This window comes from Hyaena hyaena, unplaced genomic scaffold, assembly GCF_003009895.1.
Source record: "Hyaena hyaena isolate Hyena2069 unplaced genomic scaffold, ASM300989v1 scaffold_36, whole genome shotgun sequence".
NCBI lineage: Eukaryota > Metazoa > Chordata > Mammalia > Carnivora > Hyaenidae > Hyaena > Hyaena hyaena.
In genome coordinates this window covers 3,393,913-3,420,323 of record NW_024080668.1, presented here as the reverse complement: position 1 = coordinate 3,420,323, position 26,411 = coordinate 3,393,913, and the positions used below count along the sequence as shown (strand labels likewise).

Sequence of the window (26,411 nt, the reverse complement as noted above, 5' to 3'; positions counted from 1 at the left end):
CGACATCCTCAACACTTATTTAGAACCACCTAGTGAGCGTGAAGTGGTATCTCCCTGTGGTTTTGATGTGCATTCCCTAATGACTAATGGTTTTCAGTTTTTTTAAGTTTATTTATTTATTTTGAGAGATAGAGAGCGCGCGAGCGAGCACATGGGTGGAGCCAGGTAGGGGAGAGATAGAGGGAGAGAGAGAATCCCAAGCAGGCTGCACACCCCAGCACAGAGCCAGATGTAGGCTCAAACTCAAGAACTGTGAGATCATGACCTGAGCTGAAATCAAGAGTCCGACGCTTAACTGACTGAGCCACCCAGGCGCCCTCCGCCCCCCAATGACTAATTTTTTAAGCATAATTTAGATGCTTTGGAGAAGTGACTTTAGAGAAGTGACAATTCAAGTCCTTTGCTCATTTGTTACTGAATTTGTCTTTTGTTTTAAGTTATAAGTGTTTTTTATATATTCTGTTTCTTAGACATGATTTTCAAATATTTTCTCTTTACCTTTTCACTTTCCTTTTTTTTTTTAATTTTTAAAATGTTTTATTTATTTCTGAGAGAGACAGAAACAGTGTGAGCAGGGGAGGGCGAGAGAGAGAGGGAGACACAGAATCCGAAGCAGGCTCCAGGCTCTGAGCTAGCTGTCAGCACAGAGCCTGATGCGGGGCTCGAACCCACGAACTGTGAGATCATGACCTAAGCCAAAGTTGGACACTTAACCGACTGAGCCACCCAGGCGCCCCACCTTTTCACTTTCTTGACAGTGTCCTTTGATGCAAAAAAAAAGTCAATTTAAAGTCCAATTTCCCTACTTTTTCTTTTGTTGCTCATGCTTTTGATGTCTGAGAACCCAAGGTCATGAATATTTTCCCTATGTTTTCTTCTAGAAGATTTATAGCTTTAGCTGTTATATTTGCATCAATGACCCATTTTTAGTTACTTTTTGTACATGGTATGAGGTAGGGATCTTTTGCATGTGGATATCCAGTTGTCCCAGAGCCATTTGTTGAAGAGACTCTTTGCTGGTCAAACGACCACAGATTTACAGGTATTATGCGAACTCTCAATTCCATTCCACTAGTCTACTGTATTACTTTTTACATTTGAAATAATTATTATTGTTTTCCCTTAAGAGTAAAAGTTAAGAACTAGATTCAGAAAGAAGACTGCTCTTTCAGGAGATGTGGCTGTGATAAAAAGGAGGAAGACAGGGTAGAGCCAGAAGGGAATAACTGGAAGGTATTTTGAGACCATAAACATTTGCCTTGCACCTCTCATAGGCCACACACTATACCAATTATTTGCATACAACATTTCATTTAATGTGCATAATCCTTCAAGATTTTTTCCATTTCTTGAACAAGGAAACTAAAATTCAATCATATTAATTAACACCCTTGCCTGTGGTCACACAATCTGCTAAGAGCCAAATGGCACCCAAGATCTGTTGGACTTCATACTCCATAGTTTTCCCACTCTATTGTTTTGTATCCAGTTTTGGACATGAGTTTTTTTTGTTTGTTTTTTTTTGTTTTTTTGGACATGAGTTTTAAGTGCCTTTCTACCTACAGGGAGATACCTAGTTGTCATTCAAAAATATAGCTCTGAAGCTCAGAAAAGGGCTGGAGTTAGAGATTAAAGTTGAAAAATAAACAGCACATAAGAGTACGTAAGTCATGGTAGTGGGAGGGATCACCTAAAGAAAATATAAAAAGGCCAAGCTCTAGACCTCCTGTGGATCCCGGGACACACCAACACTCAACAAGACAGAGTAGAAAGGAGAAGGAGATTGTATCTAGTTCACTAGACAGCACCTCCAAAAAACGCAAGCACTAAGTCTATCTTGTTCCTCCCTGTACCTCCAGCTTCTAACACGGGCCCTACATAATGGATGCTCGATAAATATTTGTTGAATGAATAATTGGTTGGCACTGAAGTTAAAGAGAAAGAATGTTTACAGAAGAAGACTATTCAAGAATAGCAAATGCTTTTGAGAAGTCAATGGAAGATAAGGTTTGAAAAGCAATCCTTTTGATGAGGCAACAAGAAAGTCAACAGTGAATCAATAAAAAGAACGTTAAGCTAACTGAGTAAAAGTCCAACTGATGGCTTGAGTAGTGAATGGGAAGAAAGGATGGAAAAAGAACATGTGTAGACTGTCCTTTCAAGGTTTCATGTAGCGGAATAAAAGAAAAAAGTCAGTAGCTAGAGGGCTAGTGAGTTACACAAGTTTTTGTATTTTCAGAGAAGAGACATTTTAGCTTATCTGTGAATATAGAAATTAGATTAACACCCTGGTTTATGAGCAGCTGGGGATTTATTTGCAGTATTTGGGATAAGTACTGTATATACACAAAAGAGTTTTTCCAGGAAGGGAGGAATTTTAAGACTTTTAAAAAATAATTTTCAAATATTTAGACTTATCTACACTGGCAGTTTATATTAACCCAAAGACAGTACTGAAGAGGTTAACAATAAAATATACAGCCTCTCAAGAAAACAGAAATGACTGTTTTAAAACAATGCTAGAAAAAGAAATTGAAACAAATTGAAAAGAAATTGGTACTAATATAATTTGTTTTGTTCCTGGTATAAATACCTCATTCAAGAGGAAAAGATATCTGGAGGCTTAGATGTTATTTTATTTACCCAACAAAAAATATTTTACCTTTCATATTTGTGCAAATATCTTTAAGTGTTTTATTTTAGGTTTTGTTTATTCATGTGGTTTTCAAAATTGTATATATGTGTAACATACATAACTGGTTATGGTCAGCTTTCCACTATTTACTTTTGTAGATTATTATTTATTTTTATATTTGGCCTGTATGCTATAAAAGATAAGAAAAGGTGAGTTTTATTAAACCACAAGGTAAGTCACATGGTAAAAGAGAAATTACCAGGCAGGGTAGATTTCCAACATGTTTGAATGAATAGGGAAAGAAATGTAATGAGAAAGCATAGAGCACGTTAAATGACTTCTTAGGCACGGCCACTAGATGGCGCAGATCCTTTGCAGGACTTAAACGGAAAGACCACAGCACCTAGTGTTAAGGAAAATCCCCAAAGAAATTAAACATCTTGCCTTTAGGAAGAACCGGAAATTTCCTGTGCTATTTGAGACTGTGTGTTTTTGTTGTTTCAAATTTTTCTTTGTTTCAAATTTTTCTTTGTTCAGTGTAAATGTTTTGATCTTGTACATTTTCCAAAGATATTTTAGCCTGAGTCAGCAGCATCTTGCATGTGGCTGAATGGTACTTGGGGTGATTTTAGTGATGATGATGGTATGTGTTTCCATAGTTCTAGAAGTAACTCGATTCAACTGTATTGCTATAGAAACAACATAAGAGTAAAGTACTACAAGAAAAATTCTATTCTCAACATGCTAGTAGCAAGAAAAACACTAAATTTCTGATCTAATATGCCATGAGTCCTTCTGGGCAATAATGAGTACTTACTTGAATTAGGGGGCCAGGATTCCCGGTATTCACTACCTGCTTGAGTTCTGGGTGACTTGCCCCGAACCTGAGGAGCCACACAAAAATCCTAAAATGATCAGCAGGAGAATTTATCCAAAAAATTTAAATCATAAAAGTACACCTAAAATATATACTTTCCTACCACATCTTCCACAGAATACCAAATTAGACATATTTAGTCTAATAATAATGACGTACATTTGTGAAAGGCTTTCTAGTTTCCAATGCATTTTCCCATATATCTCCACATCTGGGGCCGAGCTCATTCAGGCGAAAAGGGGAAGGGGAATCAGCAGTAAAGAGAGACGCTGCGGGGTCAAGAACCATCATTCCCCTTAGACACTTAGGCAATTTCTAGGAGCAAGGGTAATCATGAACTCCCTTCCTGGAGAGTCACACCATGACAAAGAGTCCGCTCCACAGAGAGGAAAACCAGAGAAAAGCAGCTACAACCTCTGACAGGGTCGGTGTCTTTTAGCCCTGCCTTCATCTCAATTCAACTCCATAAAACTGACTTCTGTGGGAGCCTGCCTAAGAGAAACACCACAAGAAGGGGCTTACCCTCCTGTCTTGTTTCTTCTGGGTCTCCATGGCGTGCAGGCGTTCCATGAGGCTGGAGATGCCCTGCTCCAAGCTGTCGATGGTGTGGTGCTGAGGATCGTGGCCGCTGAAGCTGTTGCGCAGGCTGCGGAGGGCGTCTCGAACCAGCTGCAGATCGCTGGTCTGCAGGCAGAAAGGAGGTGACGCTGATATGGTGCAGTGTTTTTTTTTTTTTTTTTTTTAATGTTATATTTATTTCTGAGAGAGAAAGACAGCGTGAGCAGGGGAGGGTCAGACGGAGAGGGAGACACAGAATCTGAAACAGGCTCTAGGCTCTGAGCTGTCAGCACAGGGCCCGACACGGGGCTCGAACCCACGAACCGCGAGATCATGACCTGAGCCAAAGTCGGATGCTTAACCGACTGAGCCACCCAGGCACCCCTGCAGTGTTGTATTCTTAACCATGTCCCAGCTGCCGGGCTTAGGACAGTAGGGGACACAGGCTCCCAGGAGAGATCTTTTCTTCTCGAGGGAGGAGGTGTGAATGTTAAGAAATTCTCCTCCACAGAAGTTTGCCCACTGATTCTTACTTAGCGCTTCACACCTTCACACACCCAAGAGATGCAAGAATTAGGGAACTGGGTACCAAAGGTCTAGTGCGCTGGCAGTGGCCAGGCTACTCTTCTGGTTTTAGCTGGAAGTGGAGGTCTGTACTCAAATCCTAAGGACCTACCCCTTTGTGAGTGACTGAAGCAGCTCCTTTTCCTGCCACTGGAAGGAGGAAACCATTGCTTTGAGAGTTGTGTCTGTTGTGGCTGGTCACCTATAGCAGCAAGAAGACATGATACTTGCTATAAGGGACAACTGCAAACCAAGATGCCCTGTCTTGTATTTATTTACACGGATCACTTACTGACAGCGTATCATCATGTATTTGTTCATGTCTCCCTCAGTTAGAATGTACACCTGGAACGAGCCAAAGACTTTTTCTCCCTTTTGTTCACCGCTGTAACCCCAGTGCTGGACACTTCGTAGGCATCATTGAATGAAGAATGAGCAAAATAACCTCAGCCCAGAGGCCCCAACCGAGCCTCAACCTGGCCACCAGAGGGCCTGAGAATGGGGCTTCAGCACCTCTGGACTTTGCTTTAGTGATTAAAAAGAAAAAGAAAAACAGGTATTTTTTGAGCCTGACTTTGTGCCAGGTGGATCTACCCGGACTACCCGTTTTCCAAGATGAGTTTTATTTCTAAGGCTCAGAAGCTAATCAAAGCAAGGTTACACAACGGTAAAAAGGATGTAAAGCTGGAATTTTAAACCAGATTTCCTTAGTCTGAAACCAGCACTCTTTTTATTTAAGTTGTGTTTATTCAAGTAATCTGTATACCCAACATGGGGTCCGAACTCTCGACCCCGAGATCAAGAGTCGCACGCTCATCCAACTGAGCCAGCCAGGCCCCTGGAACCTGCATCCTTAACCCTCTCCCCAAACAGCCTCCTAACAAAGCGGCCCCGTGGCCTTGGTTTCAGCCCTGAGTCAGAGAATCTACCTCTTTGCGGGAGGGGAGACCCTGAGCCGCAGGTTACCTCATCTGCCTCTCTTTTCATACAGTGAGCCAAAAGGACATCTTTGTGTTCCAGCTCCCGCTCTAGATCCACCTGCAAATCAGAGACGAAATCAGAAAAGGATTTCTTCACGAAGAAGGGGCAGGAAGTTAGTGGCTGACTGCGTCCCCACCTGCTGGTAACTGGCCTCAGAGAGTTTCCGGAGTGCATCTTCCAACTTAGCCTGGTGCTGCTGCAGGAGACGCTCCTTCTGCCCCAGCTCTTTCTGCAACAGAGGCAGAGCTTGCAGATGTGTGACAAAGCCAAGGATGCCCATCACTTCACTGTTGGCCGTGAAGTTCACTTGAGCGAAGTTGAGCCTCAGGGGGAGGAGTCCTTTCCCCGAGCTACACAGGAGGCCCTCACACACCATAGTAATCTTACCCAGGGCAAAGGCTTCTTGCAAAAGTAAGGAGGAAGGGAACTCCCATTTGTGGGAGGACCACTACATGTCTTGCATGCTAGTTAGACATAAAGGTGAAGACTGAGGTCTGCAGACACCTAGCTCTGGACTCCTCTTAGACATGCTATCTATTCTTCGGGGTGACCGAATCAAAGGGACAAGGAAGCAGATTTCCTTGCAAAAAGGCAGCAATGAGAACAGAGTACTTCACTCTTTGACAACAGCAACAACAGGCCCAAAGGAAATCATTTCCAAACTGGTAAACGTCCTTACTTTATAGTCTCCCAAGAGCCGGTTCCTCTCATCAAGCTTCCTCTGCAGATCCACCTGCGAAAAGGAAAAGAATTAACTGGCACAGAGATATTGTCTGCCAACCCCAGTTGGAAACCAGCTACTTAGTAACCAGAGTGGATGTTGGCAATTAGAGTATACAGCACAGAGAGAGCAAGGTTATGGTAAAAACACACAGCTGCTCTCCGAGTCTTTAAGGGAGACAATCAAACTGTCAAACCACAACTTAGCCTCTGTCTCAGAGTCCTCAAAGTTGAAGGGCTCAAGGCCAATGTAATATGGGCTTTCAGCCAGGAACAGAGATGAGTCTGACAGAAAATAAAAATAACTGCAGACATTGAGGGCAGGCATCCCAGAAATAAGATAAGAGGGATTAGGATGGCAGATGTAATCGGACTTTCATGCAGTATCTGATTTTGCTACTGGGGCTCAATGAGGTCAGAGTTCATTCATTTAATTCACATTCTGGTTGTGCAGCTCATCTTTGTCCATATTTGCCCTCAGCAGTTCCTGTTTGAGCTGAAGAACAGATGTGTCCTGCTGAGTCAGCCTCTGCTGTAAGGCATCCTGGGGGGGAAAGCATACTCATTACTGTGGTGCCAATTAGTCGATCAGCCATTTGTCACTCTAAGGCTTAACCCCTTACTGCATATCCAGCATTAGTTCTGGCGAACAGGGAGACGAAAAGAGAGGTCTTGCTACGAGATGAGGAGGGATTTTTCTGCCCCCTTCCAGGATGCTAGTAGCCATGGTCTCCCCTAGCTGACTGAAACCTGATTTTCCCTCCACCCATTACCCACCCCTACCCGCACCTGCATTCCTGACAGCATGATGTCCTAGAGAAAAAGTGGCCTCTCCTTCCTTCCACCCTGGCTTTCTGATCTACATCCTGGGCACATAAATACTAAGCAGCTCTTTTCCTTCTTCTCTGCCAAATCCCTATTTCCTAGAGGGCTGGGCCCCATTGCCGCCTCTCACCCTGTTCATATGGAATCCCTGGAATCACCCCCACCTTGTCTTCCAGAGTCCTGCCCCCATCGCCTTCCACTACCTAGTGAGGACCAGGATTGGGATTATATCTACATGCTCAGAACTGTCACCGGGACAGATGCCTTCTCTTCCCAGTGTCCTACAATCTTACCACCTTTAGGGTGTCTCTCTCTCAACTTGGACCCTCTTGGTTCCTACCAATCCCAAGAAACGGTGGGTTGTACACACTTAAAAGGGTCAGCGAGAACACATTTCTCCAACCATTGTGACTTCAAGTGGAACTAATGGACTGTAGCGTATTTTCCCTGAATTTTCTCTCTTTACAGACTGCAGAGAAATGGTGTGGGCTCTGGAGAATGGAAGAGCCTATTCTATTTTTTTTTAATGTTTTTTAATGGTTTTTCTTTTTTTGAGGGGGGAGAGAGTGAATGCAAGCTGCGGAGGGGCAGATAGAGAAGGGGAGAGAGACAAACACACAGAATCTGAAGCAGGCACCAGGCTCCGAGCTGTCAGCACAGAGCCCAGTGCAAGGCCTGAACTCATAAACTGCAAGATTATGACCTGAGCCAAAATTAGATGCTCAACTGATTGAGCCACCCAGGAACCCCTACACCTTCTTCACTTTAAACCATTTCATAGTATTAACTATTCAATGAGGGCACCTGGGAGGCTGCAGTCAGTTAAGTGTCCGACTTCAGCTCAGGTCATGATCTCATGGTTCATGGGTTCGAGCCCCATGGTGGGCTCTGTGCTGACAGCTCGGAGCCTGGAACCTGCTTCAGATTCTGTGTCTCCCTCCCTTTCTGCCCCTCCCCCACTCACACCCCTTCCATCCTCACCCCGCTTGTGCATGTGTGCTCTATCAAAAAATAAACATTAAAAATTTTTGAAAATACTATTAACTATTCAAAAACTACATAAATTAAATTTTTAAGAGGACATTTTTCTTTAGAATGGAAGAAAACTGTAAACACAGACTGTTTTTACATATAAAAACTACCAGGGTGGCACACAGGGTCGCAGCAGGACCATGGGTCCCAACTACTAGAAATAAGTCTCAGCAGAGCAAAGGTGTTTTCCTCAACGTTTCACTTCCCATCCACAAAGCTCTTGACTTTACCAATATCCCACAGTCCGTTAAAGGCTCCAGCAAGTGTATATAATAAGGCCACCAGACCCAACTACACTCCTACTACCCACTCTCAGCGGTAGACAACTTGACCACGTAGAGTGTATTTAAAGAGATAAATGTCTTCCTTTTTACCTTTATCCCCTGTAAGTTTCTGGCTTCTTGTTTACATTTCAGCAGCTCCTTCTGGAAACCAAATATAGTTAGATCAGATGGTAGTGTCTGGGTTGCCTCAGAAGCATTACCTCATTCTGTCAGTAAGAACACAGAACTTAGATAACCAGTCCATGAAAAAATAAGCCTCTACTGAGGCAGGAAGCAGGTCTGCTCCAATCAGTAGTAAAGGCTGACTCATCGAGACAAGAATGAGACCTATTCCAGTGTCCCTGTGGTACCCAGGCTCACGTGCAGGTAGAGGAGAGTCTTGCCAAGAAAAAAGATACTGTCCATTCCCATAGGCTCTCATTCCTAAGATTTAACACTCTTCACTTTCCAGCAAACTGCATAATAACCTAACCCCCCCTCTCTGACATATACAATCATATCTTACTATGTCTGCCCCCAATGTCATTAGTTCAGCAAAGAGTCAGAGTGCTTCTGATTCCCCAAGTGGGCATTATTCTTTCTAAACCCAACAAAAACACATTTAGCCCAATGATGAAATACTAATTATCCTTCCCTTACAATGGATTCGATGTATGTATATAACCATCACTAGGAAAGAGATTTTAGGAGAAGAATACCCATAACTGAGACCCTACCCTCTTCTTTTCCTATTGCATCACGAGTTTGGAATGAACATATCTAAAATGGGGATTCTTAACATGGGCTCCACAGATGGGCTCCAAAGCTACTCTATTAAAACTTCAAGTCAGTGAGTATGTGTGTATGCACGCCTGCATATTCCAGAGGAGAGGGTCCATGGCTTTACTCATATACCTAGAACTCCAACAACGTTAAAACCCACTGAACTAAAAGCATTCTGGGAAGAAATCATTATAAAAAACCATACTGGGCTATAGTTAATACTACTATATTGTGTATTTGAAAGTTGATTGAGAGAGTAAATGTTAAAAGTTCTCATTGAAAGAAGAAAATGTGTAACTGTGTGGTGGATGTTAACTGGACTTACAGTGGTGATCATTTCATAATATATACATATATCAAATTAATATGTTACACACCTGAAACTAATGTGATATTATATGTCAATTATAAAAAAAGACCATACTAATATTAGAGCTATTTTTAGTTAAAAAGAAAAATTATGGGGCACTGAGTGGCTCAATTGGTTAAGCATCAGACTTCAGCTCAAGTCATAATCTCAAGGTTTCTGAGTTCAAGCCCTGCATCAAGCTCTGCACTGACAGCACAGAGGCTGCTTGGGATTGTCTCTCTGCCCCTCCACACCTCCCCTCAAAAATAAATTTATTTATTTTTTTAATATATTTTATTTTTAATGTTTATTTATTTTTGGAAGAGAGAGAGCGAAAGAGAACATGAGCAGGGGAGGGGCAGAGAGAGAGGGAGACACAGAATCCAAAGCAGGCTGCAGGCTCTGAGCTGTCAGCACAGAGCCTGATGTGGGGCCTGAACCCACAAACAGTGAGATCATGACCTAAGCTGAAGTCAGACGCTTAACCGACTGAGCCACCCAGGTGCCCCTAAAAACAATTTATTAAAAAAATAAAAATTATGAAGCATTTAAAATATATAAAAAGTAGAACCAATGACACAGATACTTATTATCATCACTAACACTGAAAAGACAGTGCCTTTTTTTGCCATATTGAGGACATCTCCCTCTTTCAATGAAAGACATAACACAAACATGGCTGAAGTCCCAAGTCTGCATCCCTTCCCCTGTACCCATTACTGTTCTGACAGTGCTGTATAATATTCCCACAGTTTTTTCCAAAGAGTAAAATGCACATGTTCTGACATACCTTTAGGTCCTGATTCTCCTCCATACTCTGATCCAGACGACTTTGGATTATAATCTGAATATAAGGCAAAAAGAGATGACTATGTAGCTATGTTGTGAAATTCAGAGGTCATTTATTCAACAGATATTTACTGAGCACCTTTCCAGTGCTAGCGCTGTAGTAAGAACACAGAGGACAGGAAGCAGTTCCTCCCCTCTAATGGAAGTACGTACACGTGGAAGTGCAAGTCAGTGACCACGGGTGAAGTTTACACAAGTGTGCGTGTGTACTGGGCACAGGGCACTGGAGAAAAGGCAAAGGGATGACAAAGGGACGGTTGCCTTGTAGGTAAGTTATGGCTGCTCTTTTGCAGAAAATGGCTTAGAGGAAAGGAGCGGAATGAAGAGCTCCAGCTGGAACGTGGCTAGAATCCTGGGCGGAGGCCCGAGTGAAGGTAGTGGCTGTAACAATGGAGAGAAGTGGACGGAAATATTCAGAAAGTGAACTGACAGAACCTGGACTGACTGGCTATAGAGAAAAGGGCCAAAAGGGTTCGAGGAGGGTACTGAAATGTCTGCTTTGGGTATCTGGGGGGGCGGATAGTGACAGAATCCAAAGGGAGAAGGAGTTTTGGTGGTGGGGAGAGAAAAGCTGTTTAATTCAGGACTCTGATCTGAGACGCTTATGGGACACAGAAGTGGAGACAATCAGCAGGTAGTTAGATGCTGCACACACAGATCTCCAAGTCCACAGAGAGCACTGAGCCAGAGACAAATACTTGAGAAGCAACATCTGAGTCAAGTGGGAAGGGAGCACAGCCACGGAGGCAGGTAACACTGCCCAGATCGATGTCTAAAATGAAGGGGGTCCCCAGTGCAACTCTGAGGGGCACCAACATTTCAGGCACAGGCAGAAAAAGAGAAGCTTCAGAGGGAACCTGAATATAAACGCTCTGAGGGTAGGGCCTTAGGTCTGCCTTGAGATCACCACATCTTCAGCACCTTGATCTCCAGCACCTCAAGTACCTGGCATGTAGTTGGCACTCAATAAATATCTGTTGATGAGGGAAGGAGGGGAGATGGAAGAAAGAGTAGTCAAGAAACGTATGAGGAAAACCAGGAGAGCTGGAGTCAGGGAAGAGAGCATTTCAAGACAGTGTGGACAACAGAGTCAAAAACTAAAAGCAAATCAAATACATAAAGCAGATTATCTGTGGTCTAGTCACAAAAGAAGGAGCTCACCAGTTGTTCCTCAGGATTGACTCCCGGTTCACAGAGGGCCAAGGACCTGTCCTGTTCATCTTCAGGTAAGGATCCATTGAGCAGTAAGGCCTGAATAACCACAAAAGTAGAAAGAAACCAGACTCCCATCAGATGACTGAGTCTAGGGTTGACCTTGGTAAGCTCACCCCAAACTGAAAACACAACTGGGCTTCCTCTCGAGATCTCCTTGGTAATTTTTGGTACTTAGCTACCTCTGATTGCTCATGTTGGAACTATGGGGAGTTCCTTTTGTCAGTCCCGGGCTTAGGCCTCTTTCATCTCTGTGGATGCACATGAATCCTCTGCTCCTTGGTCCTAGTAAATCCTCAAAACTCTAGAACTTTTCTCTCAGAAGTTATGCTTCAAATCACAGCTGCTCAAACTGAATTCCACTAACTGGAAAGTGAACTAAAAGCAGTGTTGAATTATCCTAGTTTAGAAAGTTTATTACAGGGGCACCTGGGTGGCTCAGTTGATTAAGCACCCGACTCTTGATCTCGGCTCAGGTCAAGATCTCATGGTTCATGAGTTTGGGCCCCATGTCGGGCTCTGAGCCGAGAGCACAGAACTTGCGTGGGATTCTTTCCCCCTCTCTTTCTGCCCTTCTCCCACTTGTTTTCTCCCTCTCCCCCTCAAAATAAATAAGCAAACTTAAAAAAAAAGTTTATTATAATGAATTAAAATACATTTAGGTATGTGACTCTTGATCTCAAAGTTGTGCGTTTGAGCCCTACGTTGGGTGTAGAGATTACTTAAAAAATTTAAAAAAATCTTATAAAAGCATTTAGAGCACTGACTTGGGTTTGATTTTTTTTTTTGTTTTAATAATTGTGCATTTTTACTCCCTATGGCAACCTGTATAAAACAAGAAGGAAAACATTTACAGAGAGATGTCCTCATTCATTTCCACTCCCCACACCGGCCTTTGTTTTAATTAGAATATGAAGGAGGAGCAGATTTACCTGAAGCTAAGGAACCTCAAACCACTGGGCCACCCGCACATGCACTGCCCCTCCCAAATCCTGTATTTAATACTGTACAGTTGATCCTTGAATGACATGGGTTTGAACTGCATGGGTCCACTTACATGTAGATTTTTTTTATATACAGTATGGTACTGCAAATGTATTTTCTCCTCCTTATGATTTTTTTAAAAGTTTTTATTTGAATTCTAGCTAGTTAACATATAGCATAACATTGGTTTCAGGGGTAGGATTTAGTGATATCACTTACATAGAACACCCAGTGCTCATCACAAGTGCCCTCCTTAATGCCCATCCCCCACTGACCTCCCCTTCATCAACCCTGTCATCTATCATTAGGTCTCTTATGGTTTGCCTCCCTCTCTCCCTCTCTCCCCCTTCTCTTATGTTCATCTGTTTTGTTTTTTAAATTCCACATGAGTGAAATCATACGGTATTTGTCTCTGACTGACTTGTTTCACATAGCATAGTCTACTCTACTCCACCACGTCATTGCAAATGGCAAGATCTCATTCTTTTTTTTTTTTTTCCCCCGATTGGACAAGGTTAAACCAAATGTGGATAATTTTTTTTAGTTTTTTTTTAATGTTTATTTATTTTTGAGAAGAGAAAGACAAAGTTTGAGCAGGGAAGGGTCAGAGAGAGAAGAAGACACAGAATCCAAAGCAGGCTCCAGGCTCTGAGCTGTCAGGACAAAGCCTGATGTGGCACTTGAACTCATAAACCATGAGATCATGACCTGAGCTGAAGTTGGACACTTAACCAACTGAGCCACCCAGGCACCCCAAGATTTCATTCTTTTTGATGGCTGAGTAATATTCCATTGTATATGTGTGTGTGCGTGTGTGTGTGTATATGTATACATATACACACATCTTCTTTATCTGCTCATCATTTGATGGATATTTGGACTCTTTCCATACTTTGGCTATTGTTGATAGTGCTGCTATAAATAGTGGGGTGCATGTGTCCCTTCAAATCAGTATTTTTGTATCATTTGGGCAAATACTTAGTAGTACAATTGCTGGGTTATAGGGTGGTTCTGTTTTTAACTTCTGCAGGACCTCCATACTGTTTTCCAGAGTGGCTGCACCAGTCTGCGTTGCCAACAACAATGTAAGAGGGTTCGTTCCCCTTTCTCTACATCCTCACCAACACCTGTTGTTTCCTGTGTTGTTAATTTTAGCCATTCTGACAGGTGTGAGGTGGTATCTCATTGTGGTTTTGATTTGTATTTCCCTGATGATGAGCGACGTTGGGCATCTTTTCATGTGTCTGCTAGCCATCTGGATGTTTTCTTCGGAAAAATGTCTATTCATGTCCTCTGCCTTTTTCTTAACCTGATTACTTGGTTTTTTCCTTATGATTTTCTTAAAATTTTCTTTTCTCTAACTTACTTTATTGTAAGACCAGGGACTGTAATACAGATAACATTTAAAGTATGTGTTAACCAACTACTTAGTAAAGCTTATGTGATGAGGGAGCCATAGGCAAACTGAAGGCAAAGCGCAAGCTAACACCCCACAAACACCCCCTGTCCCCTGAGCTGGGACATGTGTGGTATTCCTCAGGCACTCCTGGGTGCCCAAGAACAAAGGAAAGGAAAAAGCAAACAACTGATAGAGATCACAGTCATGCAGGACAGGAATCTCCATCAGTTTACAAATGACTTCGTAAAATTACAAGAAAAAGACCATCTTGGAGCTCCCGGGTGGCTCAGGTGGTTAAGCATCCAACTTTGGCTCAGGTTACGATCCCACGGTTCATGAGTTCGAGCCCTGCTAATAGCCTGGAATCTGCTTGGGATTCTCTCTCTTGCCCCCTCATCTGCTCCTCTTGTGCTCTTTCTGTCTCAAAATAAATAAATAAACTGTAAAAAAATTTTTTTAAGGAAAAGGCAGTCTTATCAATCACCTTATCTCCAGAAACCTACAGACTCAGTTTCCTGGAGCCCCAACATCACGCATCCCTCCACAGTGACATGGGAAACAAAGGCATGAAGGGGACGGCAGGTAAAATTAAATTTCCTTATAAACTGCAGCCCACTGACAAATACTTGAGACGGGCTGAGTATAACATTTCTTCAGGAACTCCCTACTGTCTCAATGTCAATGACTTACTAGAGGGAAAAACCACCTTAGCTTGACAATAGTTAGGATTCCAGTATCTTAAGAGTCTTCTTGGGGCGCCTGGGTGGCTCAGTTGGGTAAGCGTCCCACTTCAGCTCAGGTCATGATCTCACGGTTCAGGAGTTCGAGCCCCATGTTGGGTTCTGTGCTGACAGCTCAGAGCCTGGAACCTGCTTCAGATTTTGTGTTTCCCTCTCTCTCTGCCCCTCCCCTGCTTGCTCTCCGTCTCTGTCTGTCTGTCTCTCTCTCACAATACATAATAAAACATAAAAAAATTCTTAAAAAAAGAGTCTTCTTTAACATATGAAAGTCCTTTTGGAAACCTCCCTTTTGCCTTTACCTCCCCCAACTCCACAGTGTATAATCAATCACTCCTCACAGCCCCAATGCGGCTCTTTCTGCCCAGGGGTCCTGTCCCCATGCTTTAATAAAATCACCTTTTTGCACCAAAGATGTCTCAAAAATTCTTTCTTGGCCATCAGCTCTGGATTGCCCCCTCCCCCCGACTCAGAAACTGCATCATTATGGTCAACAGTCAGCTATTAGTAATTACGTTTTAGGGGAGTCAAAAGTTATATGCAGATGCAGGGTACTGGTGCCCCCCAGGCCCCACCCGGGAGTTGTTCGAAGATCAACTGTACTCCTACTCTGTAATCTTATTTTTATTTGTTATTATTTTTTAAAATGTTTATTTATTTTTGAGAGGGAGAGAGACAGAGTACAAGTAGGGGAGCATCAGTGAGAGAGGGAGACAGAATCTGAAACAGGCTCCAGGCTCTGAGCTGTCAGCACAGAGCCCGAGGCGGGGCTCGAACCCACAAACTGCGAGATCATGGCCTGAGCTAAAGTCGGGACACTTAACCAACTAAGCCACCCAGGTGCCCCCGTAATCTTATTTTGAAAGAAGGCCCCCAAACTGTATTCTTTAGCACTCACAAAACTTGGAACTACCTATGCAGGTAGGCATTTTGAGACCTATCAGCTCAGTGAAAGATGTAAGAATGTGTCCCCATTCTATAGTTCAATTCTGTCTCAAGTCAATCAAAAGAGTTACAGAGGTTAACTCCTGTTTCAATACACAGAACACAAATTGCATCATCAATGCTGGGATATATAAACTTTGAAATCCAGCCTCTGGTTGGTCTACCAAGCACTAAATAATAATAAAATTTCATTTAATAAAGCAAGTGAGTTTGGTGACCCCACAGAATGTGGCCAGAGGCATAAGAAGACAAATTTAAGAAGCCACAGGGCTGCAGGGAGAGCAACATCACAGATATACTAACTCTCACGGCCAAGTGTTCAGCGGGCTGTAATGGAGGTACATAGTAAGTCAGAAATCCAGGCTATGGCTTGGCATGCAGCCTGCTCATCACGGAGAGAGTGAGGAAGCCTAGTGGGTGCTGTGAGCCCCATTGTATTCTATTAATGGAACTCAATTCTCATTGTGGTCATGTGGCTGTGAATTATAACAACTCTGTTTGCAGGGAATATTAGGATGCTGACTTTCTGTCTGTCGAATCTCTTCTTTTTTCTGTCTAATCTGCCGTCGGATTTCTCCCAGACTGAAAAATGCAAACCAAACTGAAAGCCGAACTGATGGATATCTATGTTCATATAATGCAAATTATCCTGGGAAAGGCCCACTTGGGCATCATCCCAAAGTTAGCACACACACAAAAATTCCATTAATTAAACCAGTCCTTAATGGAGTGGCAGATAAGGGATCTGAAAGGCAAACATTTTAAAAATAACAAAGCAAATGGGGAAAAATCAACGACTCTCCTTGGGAATGTTTCCTCCGACCCTCCTCAGCTCCTGGGGCATACATTATGCGAACTGTTTCACCGGGCACCAGTCTCCCTTTTTTGCAGGAACCCTTTGTGTCCCCACCCCGTGGCTGGCTGGCTGGGAGCACGCCCTCCACCACCTGCCGGCTGCCAGAGCCACTCACATAATGTGGCCTTTGTTTACGCAGCCATAAATATTTGACAATTCAGAAGCGGTGCAGTTCCCAGCACAAACAGAAAAGGAATATTCCTAGGCAATTTCAGGGTCACCAGCACACTACAAGGGCTCCCCTGCACAGCGACGGACGCACAAAGACAGAGGATCGGGGGTCATTCAGGGTAGGAACTAAGTCAAGTGGGTCAGTGGGCCTCTGGGGGAGGACTGCTGAGCCGGCACGAAGGTACCAGAAGAGACTGAAGGGCTCTGTTGCTCGGGGAAAACCTCGGTTACCTGATGATTACGGCTCGGCACCCGCTTGCACATGTGTTAGCGGGGCTAAACCCCTTCGCTAGACTCAGACGGAGACCTGCGGCATTACTGGCTCTTACACTCTTCCTGCTGGAGAATTCCTGGGGAAAATTCCTGACTGTTCACAGTGCCATTCTTTGGTGCAGGCCGGAAGCTGCGGACAGGGGAGAAACCCAGCTGCGGCAGAGAGCCAGAGAAAGGGTCTGGTAGGGGTCCGTGGGGGCTCCCACGCCTGCAGAGGGCCTAGCAGCTGAGCGTCCGTAGAGCCCATTTAGGAGCCCTCATACGTGAGGAATGTTCTGCCCTTTGAGTACTTCTCTCTCTATCTCAACTCCCCATTCAACTCTGACTTCATGCGAAACGGAGTCAGGGTAGTGTCAACGGACACCCGTGACTTAAATCATCAATTGTCGCACCCAGGCTAAACCACGAGGGAAAGGGCTACCTGTAATCCTGATATCATTTTCTTCGCTTCCTCCATTTCTTTTTCTAAATGTTCTTGCTGTTCCAGCAGCTGTTCTTCCCATGAGGTCTCCAGACAGGTCCCGGGGCTGCCGGGCCGCCAGTCTCGGGAAAACGGAGAGTCTGTCTGCTCTACAAAACGAGAGGGGGGCGTGCAGTTCATGGTGAAGCAAACGGTTGCCGGCAGAAAGCGTTCCCGGTGTGTCTGCGCTCCCAGGTCCGGGTCACCTGCCTTCTGAACCTGTCCTCACTGCACAAACCGGACTCTCCAGCAGGTGGGGTTGTGACACACGAAGAACCCGCTGTTCACTCAGAGTAAGTTCCCTGGCACTTACTCTGTCAGGGAAACGGATCCCCTTCAGAAGCCTCTAGAAGTAGTAAGACCCCCTCCTGCAGAGTCTTGGCACAGGACACATAGACCCTACTCTTCACTCTCTAGAACGGACATCCTAATGCTGGATCTGCCAGGTACAAAGACGGAAGCTGCCAGTTACAAGGAAAACCACATGCCTGCTGGTGGCTGTGGGGCTTCTGGGGGGGGGGGGGGGGGAGACTTCAACGTAATAGCCCTTGGACCCTTCCTCCTACCTGAGCCCCTTTCACAAACAACAAGCACTGAGTGAGTCACACAGGAAACCAACCAGTGAAAACACACTTGCACAAACTGTTCAATCTCCTGGTTTTGTTTTATTTTTCCATGTTTATGGTCTCTTTTCGCCGGTTTCCTTGTCTTTCTATTTCATCCCATCTAATTGTGCGCAGGGCCATTAAAAATGCATTACGGAATACAGAAGGGTATAAACTCCGAGCAAGTGTCTTCATTCGCTGGTGTGAATGTAATTAGGTAATTCCTCTGGGTTGCTGTGAAGACTGAATGAGGTAACGTGTGTGTGCAGGCCTCTGGTGGTGCCTGACCCAAAGCAGTCACTCAGTAAATGCTCTCTCTCCCCAGGGTCCCAGGAGTTCCCGAGTCAGTAACATGACTGACTCTTTGGTGCTAATGCCAGGGCCAGAGGGAGGAATTTTACTCGTTCTCTTCTGAGGGCTTCCGCGTCATTACAACCCTTAGAGATGAATAAAACTCTATTGAAATCACATGCTTTGCTGCCTCCTGGCTTCCCTCTATGTTTACGTAAGAAAAAGGGGAGCAACTGAGACATAAGGAGAAGTCTGAACAAAGGGATCTCTTTGTGGCCCTTTCTGTAGCCCAAAAGCCTGAAGTAGACCTTGCTTTTTATCTTCCCACAGACACCTCCGCCCATATTATATACTCCCGGTTCAAACTTAAGTCAGGGAGTTACCGAAATTATTTCCGTAACGCAGTAATAATAAAAACTGTTTATGTGAGTGAGGCTGCGGACTGCCCCACAGTCGTTTCTGTATTCACAGGCAGCCGGCAGAGGAATGGCCTGCCCGCCCTGCTGTAAGGGTTTTGACAGCTATGACATCAGAAGTGACATTCTGCAAGAGGTTATCACCACATTCAGTGGCTCAAAGGCATCAGAGCCCTTGAGAGCTGACCCAGCATGCACAGAATGTGGAGAGGGAGAAGGCCAGGAAGTTGATAGGCAGATAGTCAGGACCCCCAGGTCTTCAAGGCAAGGGTTGTTCCCTGAGCCAACCCAGGCCCGCTGACAGACAGTACCTGTTCTGTTCTCTATTCCTTCAGAGGGAATAATCACAAAATCTGCCTTCTCCTCCGACTGGGTTATAATGGACTCGCTCTTTGCGCTGTGGATAGGACTGGGTGAGGTCAGGCTGTGATCGAAGGAAAAGGAAGAGAAACGATTACTGTGAACAGTGGTTTGGAAGCCGGCTTTCATAATTTATCCCAGAGACACGTTCTTACTCATCTTCCTCCTACTGCCTAACACAGTCCCCAACGCACAGTAGGAACAAACATTTGTTGAATGAGTGCAGGATGAACTTACTGAAGGAATGAAATGAAAGTTAAGTGAATGAATGGCCCAGTCCTAGGAAGTTCTCTTCCACAGCAAGGCTGCCTCAAAGCCTGATTCATAAAGAAGAGATTTACCGGAAGGACGGGTCATACAGCATCTTAAAGAACTCCTGAGTTTTGTTTTGTTTGTTTGCTCCTTTTCTGGTTACTTACCATCACCTCCATCCCTGGGCCCAGACTGATATAATGTGTGTCTTAGTAGTTTTGGGAGCTGGAAGAAAAAATCTACTTCCAATCCACTGACAGCTCACAGACACAAGCATCACCAGCAAAGCAACATGGCGGATCAGCCCAAGGCTGATCTCGGAGGGGGCAATGAGGAGGGTGATTCAGGGGGAGAGAAGGCCAGAGTGTGGATGGTGTGGGGCTGGGCAAAGGGGCAGTGATACATCAACAAGATGGGACATGATAAGGAAAAGGGGAAAAGACCTGCTAGGGAAAGGGAAGGGTTTCCTTGACTGAACCATCAAAGAGTTATTAGATCCCCACTAAGCCATTGCAAACTGTCACCAGAATCCTCTCAGCAACTCCTAAGTCCTGTTGCAACTATCAACCTTGGAAAGAACCGCTGGGATTGTCAGGGAAGATGAATTTTAAAGCCGCAGAATAATGGCCAATCTGTAAGACAAGATAGCACTGTGAGGCTGATGTTTTCATCTGATGAGGAAAGGAATCTGAAGAGCCTTTTCTCTTTGTACCGCACCTTGAGAACATCAGCTCTGAGAAGATCTCAGGGGGCTGTGGGGTCTCCAGGCCCAGCCCCCTCGCAGGAATTCTTTCCAAATCCATCACCCAGACAACAGTGAAAGTGTCTAGGACTCACTGACCCACTTAATGTGCCCCTGAAGTCTCCCAGGCTAATCCTCACAGCCGCAATCAGGAGTTAACATTTTGTCTTCCTGGAAACCAGTAAAAGCAAGAGCGGAGCACAAGCAAATGTAGTCAGAGATTTCAAAACCTCGAAAGCAGCCTGAGGACTGGTGTCTCATCCTCTTCGTTGATCCTGAGTTTAAGGGCTTTCATGGGAATGACCTCAGCCAGTAATACATTCTCATCCTTATTAGAACTACAGGGGGGAAAAATGTGGTTTTCTGCTTCTTCGAATTAAAGAACATCACTTAACCCCACCTATAGATCCAAGCAGAGAAGAGAAGTAGAGAGTGGCAAGAGGTGGTATTTAGGAAAGGCAATTGCTTTTACAGAACTCTCTTATCCATCTTTCACCATTTAGGCAATCTGGCTTCCAGGCCAACATGAATTGGCCACTGGAAAAGCATTAGTGTACTTTGCTTTTATATAATACTTTTGAGGGTACTAAGTCATTTAACAGGAGAGCAGATCTATGACCACTCAGGCCGTGGCATTGGCCTTCCTACAGAAATGGAGATCCACGCGCAGAAAGATGCCTGCATCAGCTGCTCTTTGAGAAAAGATAAAACACCTCCTTAGCTGACAAGGTGCTATGGTTGACACATTCCGCTGCCTGCATTTGGCTGGACCACAGTGGGTATGTGTGAGACGAGGGGGGTGGGGGGTGGGAAGAGGGGTGTGAAGCAAGGATGCTGGAAAACTGGTTGCCTCAAAGCAGAGACGCATGCTCAGCTCCACCTTCTCCCTCTCAAGAGAGCAGTCCCCCTTATAAGGGCAGGGGGAGGAGGCTGCCCGCATACCCGGCCCGCTGGGGGAGTGGCGGAGCAGCCAAAAGGAAAACAACATTTCTCTTTCTTGAATTTGAGGCTGCCAGCGTGTGAGGCCATGGAGAGGGGAGACCAGGAAACTAGGTGGTCGCGTCAAAAGATAAAGGACCCGAGGAAGCAAAATCCTGGGGCACATGTGGGAGCAGCAGTCTTGCTCCTTCCTGGAGAAGAGCCACATCGATGAGGATGGGGCTCTCAAGCATCGGCTTCAGGTCACAGGAAGAGTACTGCAATGCTAAGGAACGGCAGCATTTAGGCTGTCCCCGTTAGCTCAAAACTCCTGGTTCCAAAACGAGCAATCCCCGACCTGCCATCCTAATCCCCTTAAATCGGGGAGCTGATTACAAATCAGGTGTGACTGATACATTCCTTAATTCCCACAGGCCTAACATCTCTCCAGCCTTAACATCAGACAAACAACTCTCCAGCCAGGTCCAAATTAGAGTAAAATCAATTTTTTTTAAAAATGGGTAAGGGATGATAAAGGAAGAGTCCTGTTTACTCAAGTGCCCTCCCACGGCCGAGACAGGACAAGGTAAAGGGCCACTCCTCCGGCCCCTAGGCCGGCTCCAGGTTCCGACACCCACTCGCTGTACTTTGTAGTGACAAGCCCAGACCAGCAGCCCGTCCTTCCCAGTACGGCGCCCCCACCCATGCCGCCCGGTCTCGGGCCGACAGCATCCTCCAGTCCTGGCCCCGCGCCCGCCCGCGCCCCCCAGCTCCAAGCCACAGTGGCCTCTGCTCACCATTTGACTTGCGTCCCTCCCATGGTCCCCTCCTGGCTCCGGCCTCAGCGAGCCTGCCTCCCCGGGCGAAGCGCGAGGCTGGGGGTCCCGGCGCTCCCGAATTCGGGCATGTCTCCCCGCGCGGGGGCCCGAGGAACCGCTCCACCCGCAGGCCGGCTACCCGAGCTGCCGGCCGCGACCGCGGCAGAGAGTCGGCGGCGCAGGGCGGCGGGCGTCCCGGCGGCGCCGGGGACGCGGATGCTCCCGGGTCTCAGGCGCCGCAGCGGCCCGGCCTGGGCGGAAGCCGCCTCCCCTCGCAGGCTGCGGGTCCCTGGCAGCGGCATCGCGGCGGCCGCGCGGCTCCGGGCGTGCCCCGGGGCGCGGGCATCTCACCCCATCGCCCGCGCGGGGCAGCGCCGCCCGCGGCTCCGGCTGCGCGGTCGGGTCCCGGCGGCGAGCGTGCGGGCGCCCCGGGATCCGCGCCGCCTCCCGCCCCTCCCCTCTCCGCCCCCGCTTCCAGGCTGGCGGCGCGGCGGGCGGCGCGGGGCTCGGACCCGGCAGGGGCGGGGCGGGGCGGGGCGGGGCGGGGCGGCGGCGGCGGGGGCAGCGAGCGCGAGCCCGGCGCGGGGCTCGGGCGGGGCCGCGGGCGCCTCGGGGCGGGAAACGCCTTCTGCGCGCGACCCCTCCCTTCGCGGCCGCGGAGGTCGGGGCCGGTGTCACCGGCTCGTCGCGGGAGGGGGCGCCCGGCGGGGTGGGGACTTGAGGTCGCGCCCGGAAACCCGCCGGACGCCGATCTCCTCCCACCTTCCCAAAGGCGTTTCACGTGCCCCCCCCCCCCAGCCGCCCCCAACGGGGGGTCGTTCTGCGTGGGTGCAGTAAGAGGCCGGCGCGCCCGAGGTCTACCGAGCAACAGGCGGCCAGGGCTCCGCCGGGGAGTCCGGAGGAGCCGGGGGCCACCTTCCCCACCTTCGGAGTTACCTCGCGGGGGCTCCCGGCCTTCAGGGGTCACTGAGCCCTGAGATGGCCTTGCCCCTGAGGAAGGGGGCGGGCGGGCAGAATGTCCCAGAGCCTGTTGGGTCCCTGGGAGCTCACGGAGGAAAACGCGAGGTGCTGACCCAGCATCCCAAAGAGGTGAGTGAGAGGTCAGCTTAGAAAAAAATTTAAAAACCAGGAAAGAGTGAAAGGGAAATGCGAGCTATTATCTGACTCCCTCCCAGAAAACTGACTGTGTGCCCACCGCAGCCCTAATTCCCGCTGTGTCACAGCCCGGCCCCAGTCTGAGCTCTCCTGCCAGAAAGGAAGGAAGCAGGTGTTCTCAGGAAGAAATCCAGACCTCTCTCTCTCTCTCTCTCTCTCTCTCTCTCTCTCTCTCCCTCTCTCTGGCAGGCCTAACAAAGTGAAAGGCCTGTAGCCATGCAGGAAGCAATAGATCTCATTATACAACGAAACATCCTTTTGATTCTCTACCAAGTGACAGTCTAAGCAGCAAGCAAGGAGAAAAGGGCTCAGATTCTCCCGACTAGCACACCCACTGCTTCATGGGTACAGGGTTTCCTTTTGGGGTGATGAAAATGTCTTTGAACTGGATAGAGGTGATGGCTGCACAAGATGATGAAGGTACTAAAAGCCACTGAACGTTACACTTTTCAACTGATTAATGGCTAATTCTATGTTATGTAAATTTTATAAATAATAAAGCAATCTATTAAAGGTGAAAATTAAAGTTGAGCAAGATTATCAGTATAGTTAAACCTCTGGGAAGAATTCTGCGTGACTGCAATAAATTAAGAAGTGGTCTATCAATCTAAGACAGAATTTTATGTGGACAAGAAATAGGAAGAAGACAAATGCACAGAAGATACATGTAAGACAAGAACAGTTAGGTGTAACTAGAACAGGCTAAGCCGGGTTGGGGTAGGAAAGAGAAGGTCGTAAGAGCATAAATTAAGTGTGATTCAGCAATGAAATGAAGTTAGTAAATAAGCTGGCATGTCCTGGGCATGTATTTATAGGAGCATGATTTACATGAGCCAGGAAAGTAGTCTTTTTCTGCCAATGCACTTGGCATTGACCAGGCTTTTATCAGAGCACTGTGTCCTGTTTTGGTCTCTGCACTTGGCTCTAAGAGATTCAGATGGCCTTTCTGCTAGAGTCACAAACATCCTAGCCACTCAAAGGCACACTAACCTGCCACAATTCCTGGCCCTATAAATGAAAGTTTGGAACATTCTAATGCTCTCAGACAACTCTACTCTGTGTTTTCTCTCGTTATCAGCGTTGTACAGCTTTCTCAGGCCACGCTTAGAGTTAAGCTCAGGTGCAAAGGCCGTACAGTGGAACTGGCTGTCATAAACGCTGGCAGCTGATACGCACATATCAGAACCAGGGGCTGGGCCCTCACAGGCCCCCATGTGGACATTCCTAAGTGCGGACACTGAGGCTCTGCACAAAAAGCTTCCTTGTGTGGGAAATTTACCAGCACCCAGCCTCCCTCCCTGCCTGCCAGCACAAAACCGCAAAGCAGTGCTGAAGACTCACCCCCTTTAAAGTCAAACAAACTGAGGGAAAGAGAAAAGAGGTAGGAGTCTTATTGCCTGTTTGTGTTGCTGCCTGAAGCTGAAAACCCGGAGAATGCCCAAGAATGCCACCTCTAACCAGGACGGCAGTGGGAGGAAGCTGGCACCGCGCTTACCTGTCACCGCGGGACTCGGACGGGGACCTCTGCTGCCCTTCATACTGCTGCACCAGGGCTCGCACGCTCCAGTACGGGTTCTCAATCTCCTCGTCCACACTGTTGTTCCTAGAGCCAGAGGACGCCAGCAAAGGAGAGGGCGTCAGTCTTTCAGTTCGGGTCAGCTCAACGGGAACCGGTAGCCGGCCACTCTGAGAGCACCAAGGGAAGAGCACCAAGGGAAGAAGAAGAAGCAAGGCCAAGCTGCCCGCTTTAAAGACCGGTGACACCCAGCAGGGAAGACAGACGAAGTTCCCTAGGGTCTGCAACACCTCAGGGTCCCGCTCTCTCCCAGCAGGCGTGTAACCCCCAAAATGTTTCCTGCCATGACTCTTCAGGACAGGCTGGCGTTAGCATACATTCAGGCAGAGACTCCCCAGATGACTTGAACACTGCTCCCACATATCTCCCGGTAAAGAAAACACGCTGCGCCAAAGGCATATATTTAAAATTCTGGGCATCAGAGCAAAAATTACAAATGTGATTCCTTTACTTTCTACTAACTGCAAAATAAACAGCTCATTTGAAAGGGCTTTTCTCAGGGTGCCTGGGTGGCTCAGTCAGTTGAGCCTCCAACTTCGGCTCAGGTCATGATCTCGCAGTTTGTGAGTTCAAGCCCCACGTTGCACTCTGTGCTGACAGCTCAGAGCCTGGAGCCTGCTTCAGATTCTGTATCTCCCCCCCCACCCCCCGCCCCTACCCAGCTCATGCTTTGCCTCTTTCTCTCTTGCACCTGCTCGTTCTCAAAAATAAATAAAAACATTTAAATTTTTTTTAAAAAATTTGAAAGGGTTTTCTCAGGGTGCTTGGGTAGCTCAGTCAGTTGAGCATCTGAGTCTTGATTTCTGCTCAGATCATGATCCCAAGGTCATGGAATCAAGTCCCATGTCGGGCTCTGCGCTGAGTGTGGAGCCTGCTTAAAATTCTCTCTCTCTCTCTCTCTCTCTCTCTTTCTCACTCTCTCTCTCTCTTTCTGGGCATCTGCATGGCTCAGTCAGTTAAGCGCCCAACTCTTGATTTTGGCTCAGGTCATGATCTTGCTGTTTTTGAGTTTGAGCCACGTGTCAGGCTCTGTGCTGCCAGTGCGGATGAACCTGCTTGGGATTCTCTCCCTCAAAAGTAAATAAACAAACATTAATTTTCTCTCTCTCTCTCTGCTCTTCTCCCCTGCGTGCACATTCTCTCTCTCAAGTAAAAAATACACGAATGAAAGGGCTCTCCTCTAGTGGAGTGTCCTCTCTTCTGCAGTGTGGGGCTGTTTAGGTGATCCATCCACTGCACAGTAGCATTTAAAGGAGGAGATGTGGAGAGAGGAACAAGTTCCCACCCCCGGATTTCTTCCCTTACCTCTGTCTGTATCGAAAGACATCCCGTCCGGACCGTGACACGTCATGGCACACGTCAGCCAGAGCGGCAGCTGCCCCCTGGGCCACGGCAGTGGCACAATGTGGCTGGTGAGTCTGCGGAGGGGCTCTGGAGTCCCGTCCTTGGCTCGCTGTCCTGTTGGAACCAGGTTTGAAATGAGCTGCCAAGGCAAGGACCAGCCTCATGATGGACTTCAGGTTTCCTTCCACAATATCTGAGGGACAGAAAACACCCAGAGGTCCTGAGATCGAGGCAGAGGGTTCACTCATTGAACACATATTTGCTAGTGATACAGGTTAGCAAGGCAGTCAAGGTCTCTGTCCTCACAAAGCCATGTTCAACAGGAAGACAGAACATTTAAGAGCATTTACAGGGGCTCCTGGGTGGCTCAGTTGGTTAAACATCCAACTTTGGCTCCGGTCATGATCCCACGGTTGGTGGGTCCAAGCCCTGAATCAGGCTCTCTGCTGCCAGCACAGAGC

At 46.8% G+C, this 26,411-nt stretch overlaps 1 protein-coding gene across 7 annotated transcripts in view; it reads right to left on the bottom strand.

Moving 5' to 3' along the window:
- The window catches only part of DIXDC1 (DIX domain containing 1), a 63,970-nt gene that overhangs the window by 7,758 nt on the left and 29,801 nt on the right, over positions 1-26,411 (bottom strand). For 4 of the 7 annotated variants that reach the window (XM_039229176.1, XM_039229174.1, XM_039229171.1 and 1 more), the window contains exons 4-17: positions 25,912-26,143; positions 24,526-24,633; positions 19,097-19,209; positions 17,435-17,583; positions 11,598-11,687; positions 10,378-10,431; positions 8,567-8,617; positions 6,775-6,879; positions 6,295-6,348; positions 5,752-5,844; positions 5,601-5,672; positions 4,747-4,836; positions 4,035-4,196; positions 3,453-3,540 (exon numbers count right to left, since the gene is read on the bottom strand). In XM_039229176.1, the coding sequence (XP_039085107.1) occupies positions 3,453-3,540; positions 4,035-4,196; positions 4,747-4,836; positions 5,601-5,672; positions 5,752-5,844; positions 6,295-6,348; positions 6,775-6,879; positions 8,567-8,617; positions 10,378-10,431; positions 11,598-11,687; positions 17,435-17,583; positions 19,097-19,209; positions 24,526-24,633; positions 25,912-26,143 (1,461 nt within the window). Of the gene's footprint in view, positions 1-3,452; positions 3,541-4,034; positions 4,197-4,746; positions 4,837-5,600; positions 5,673-5,751; positions 5,845-6,294; positions 6,349-6,774; positions 6,880-8,566; positions 8,618-10,377; positions 10,432-11,597; positions 11,688-17,434; positions 17,584-19,096; positions 19,210-21,854; positions 22,188-24,525; positions 24,634-25,911; positions 26,144-26,411 lie in introns of those variants that run through there. The other 3 variants (XM_039229177.1, XM_039229173.1, XM_039229178.1) reach the window with 2 other exon arrangements.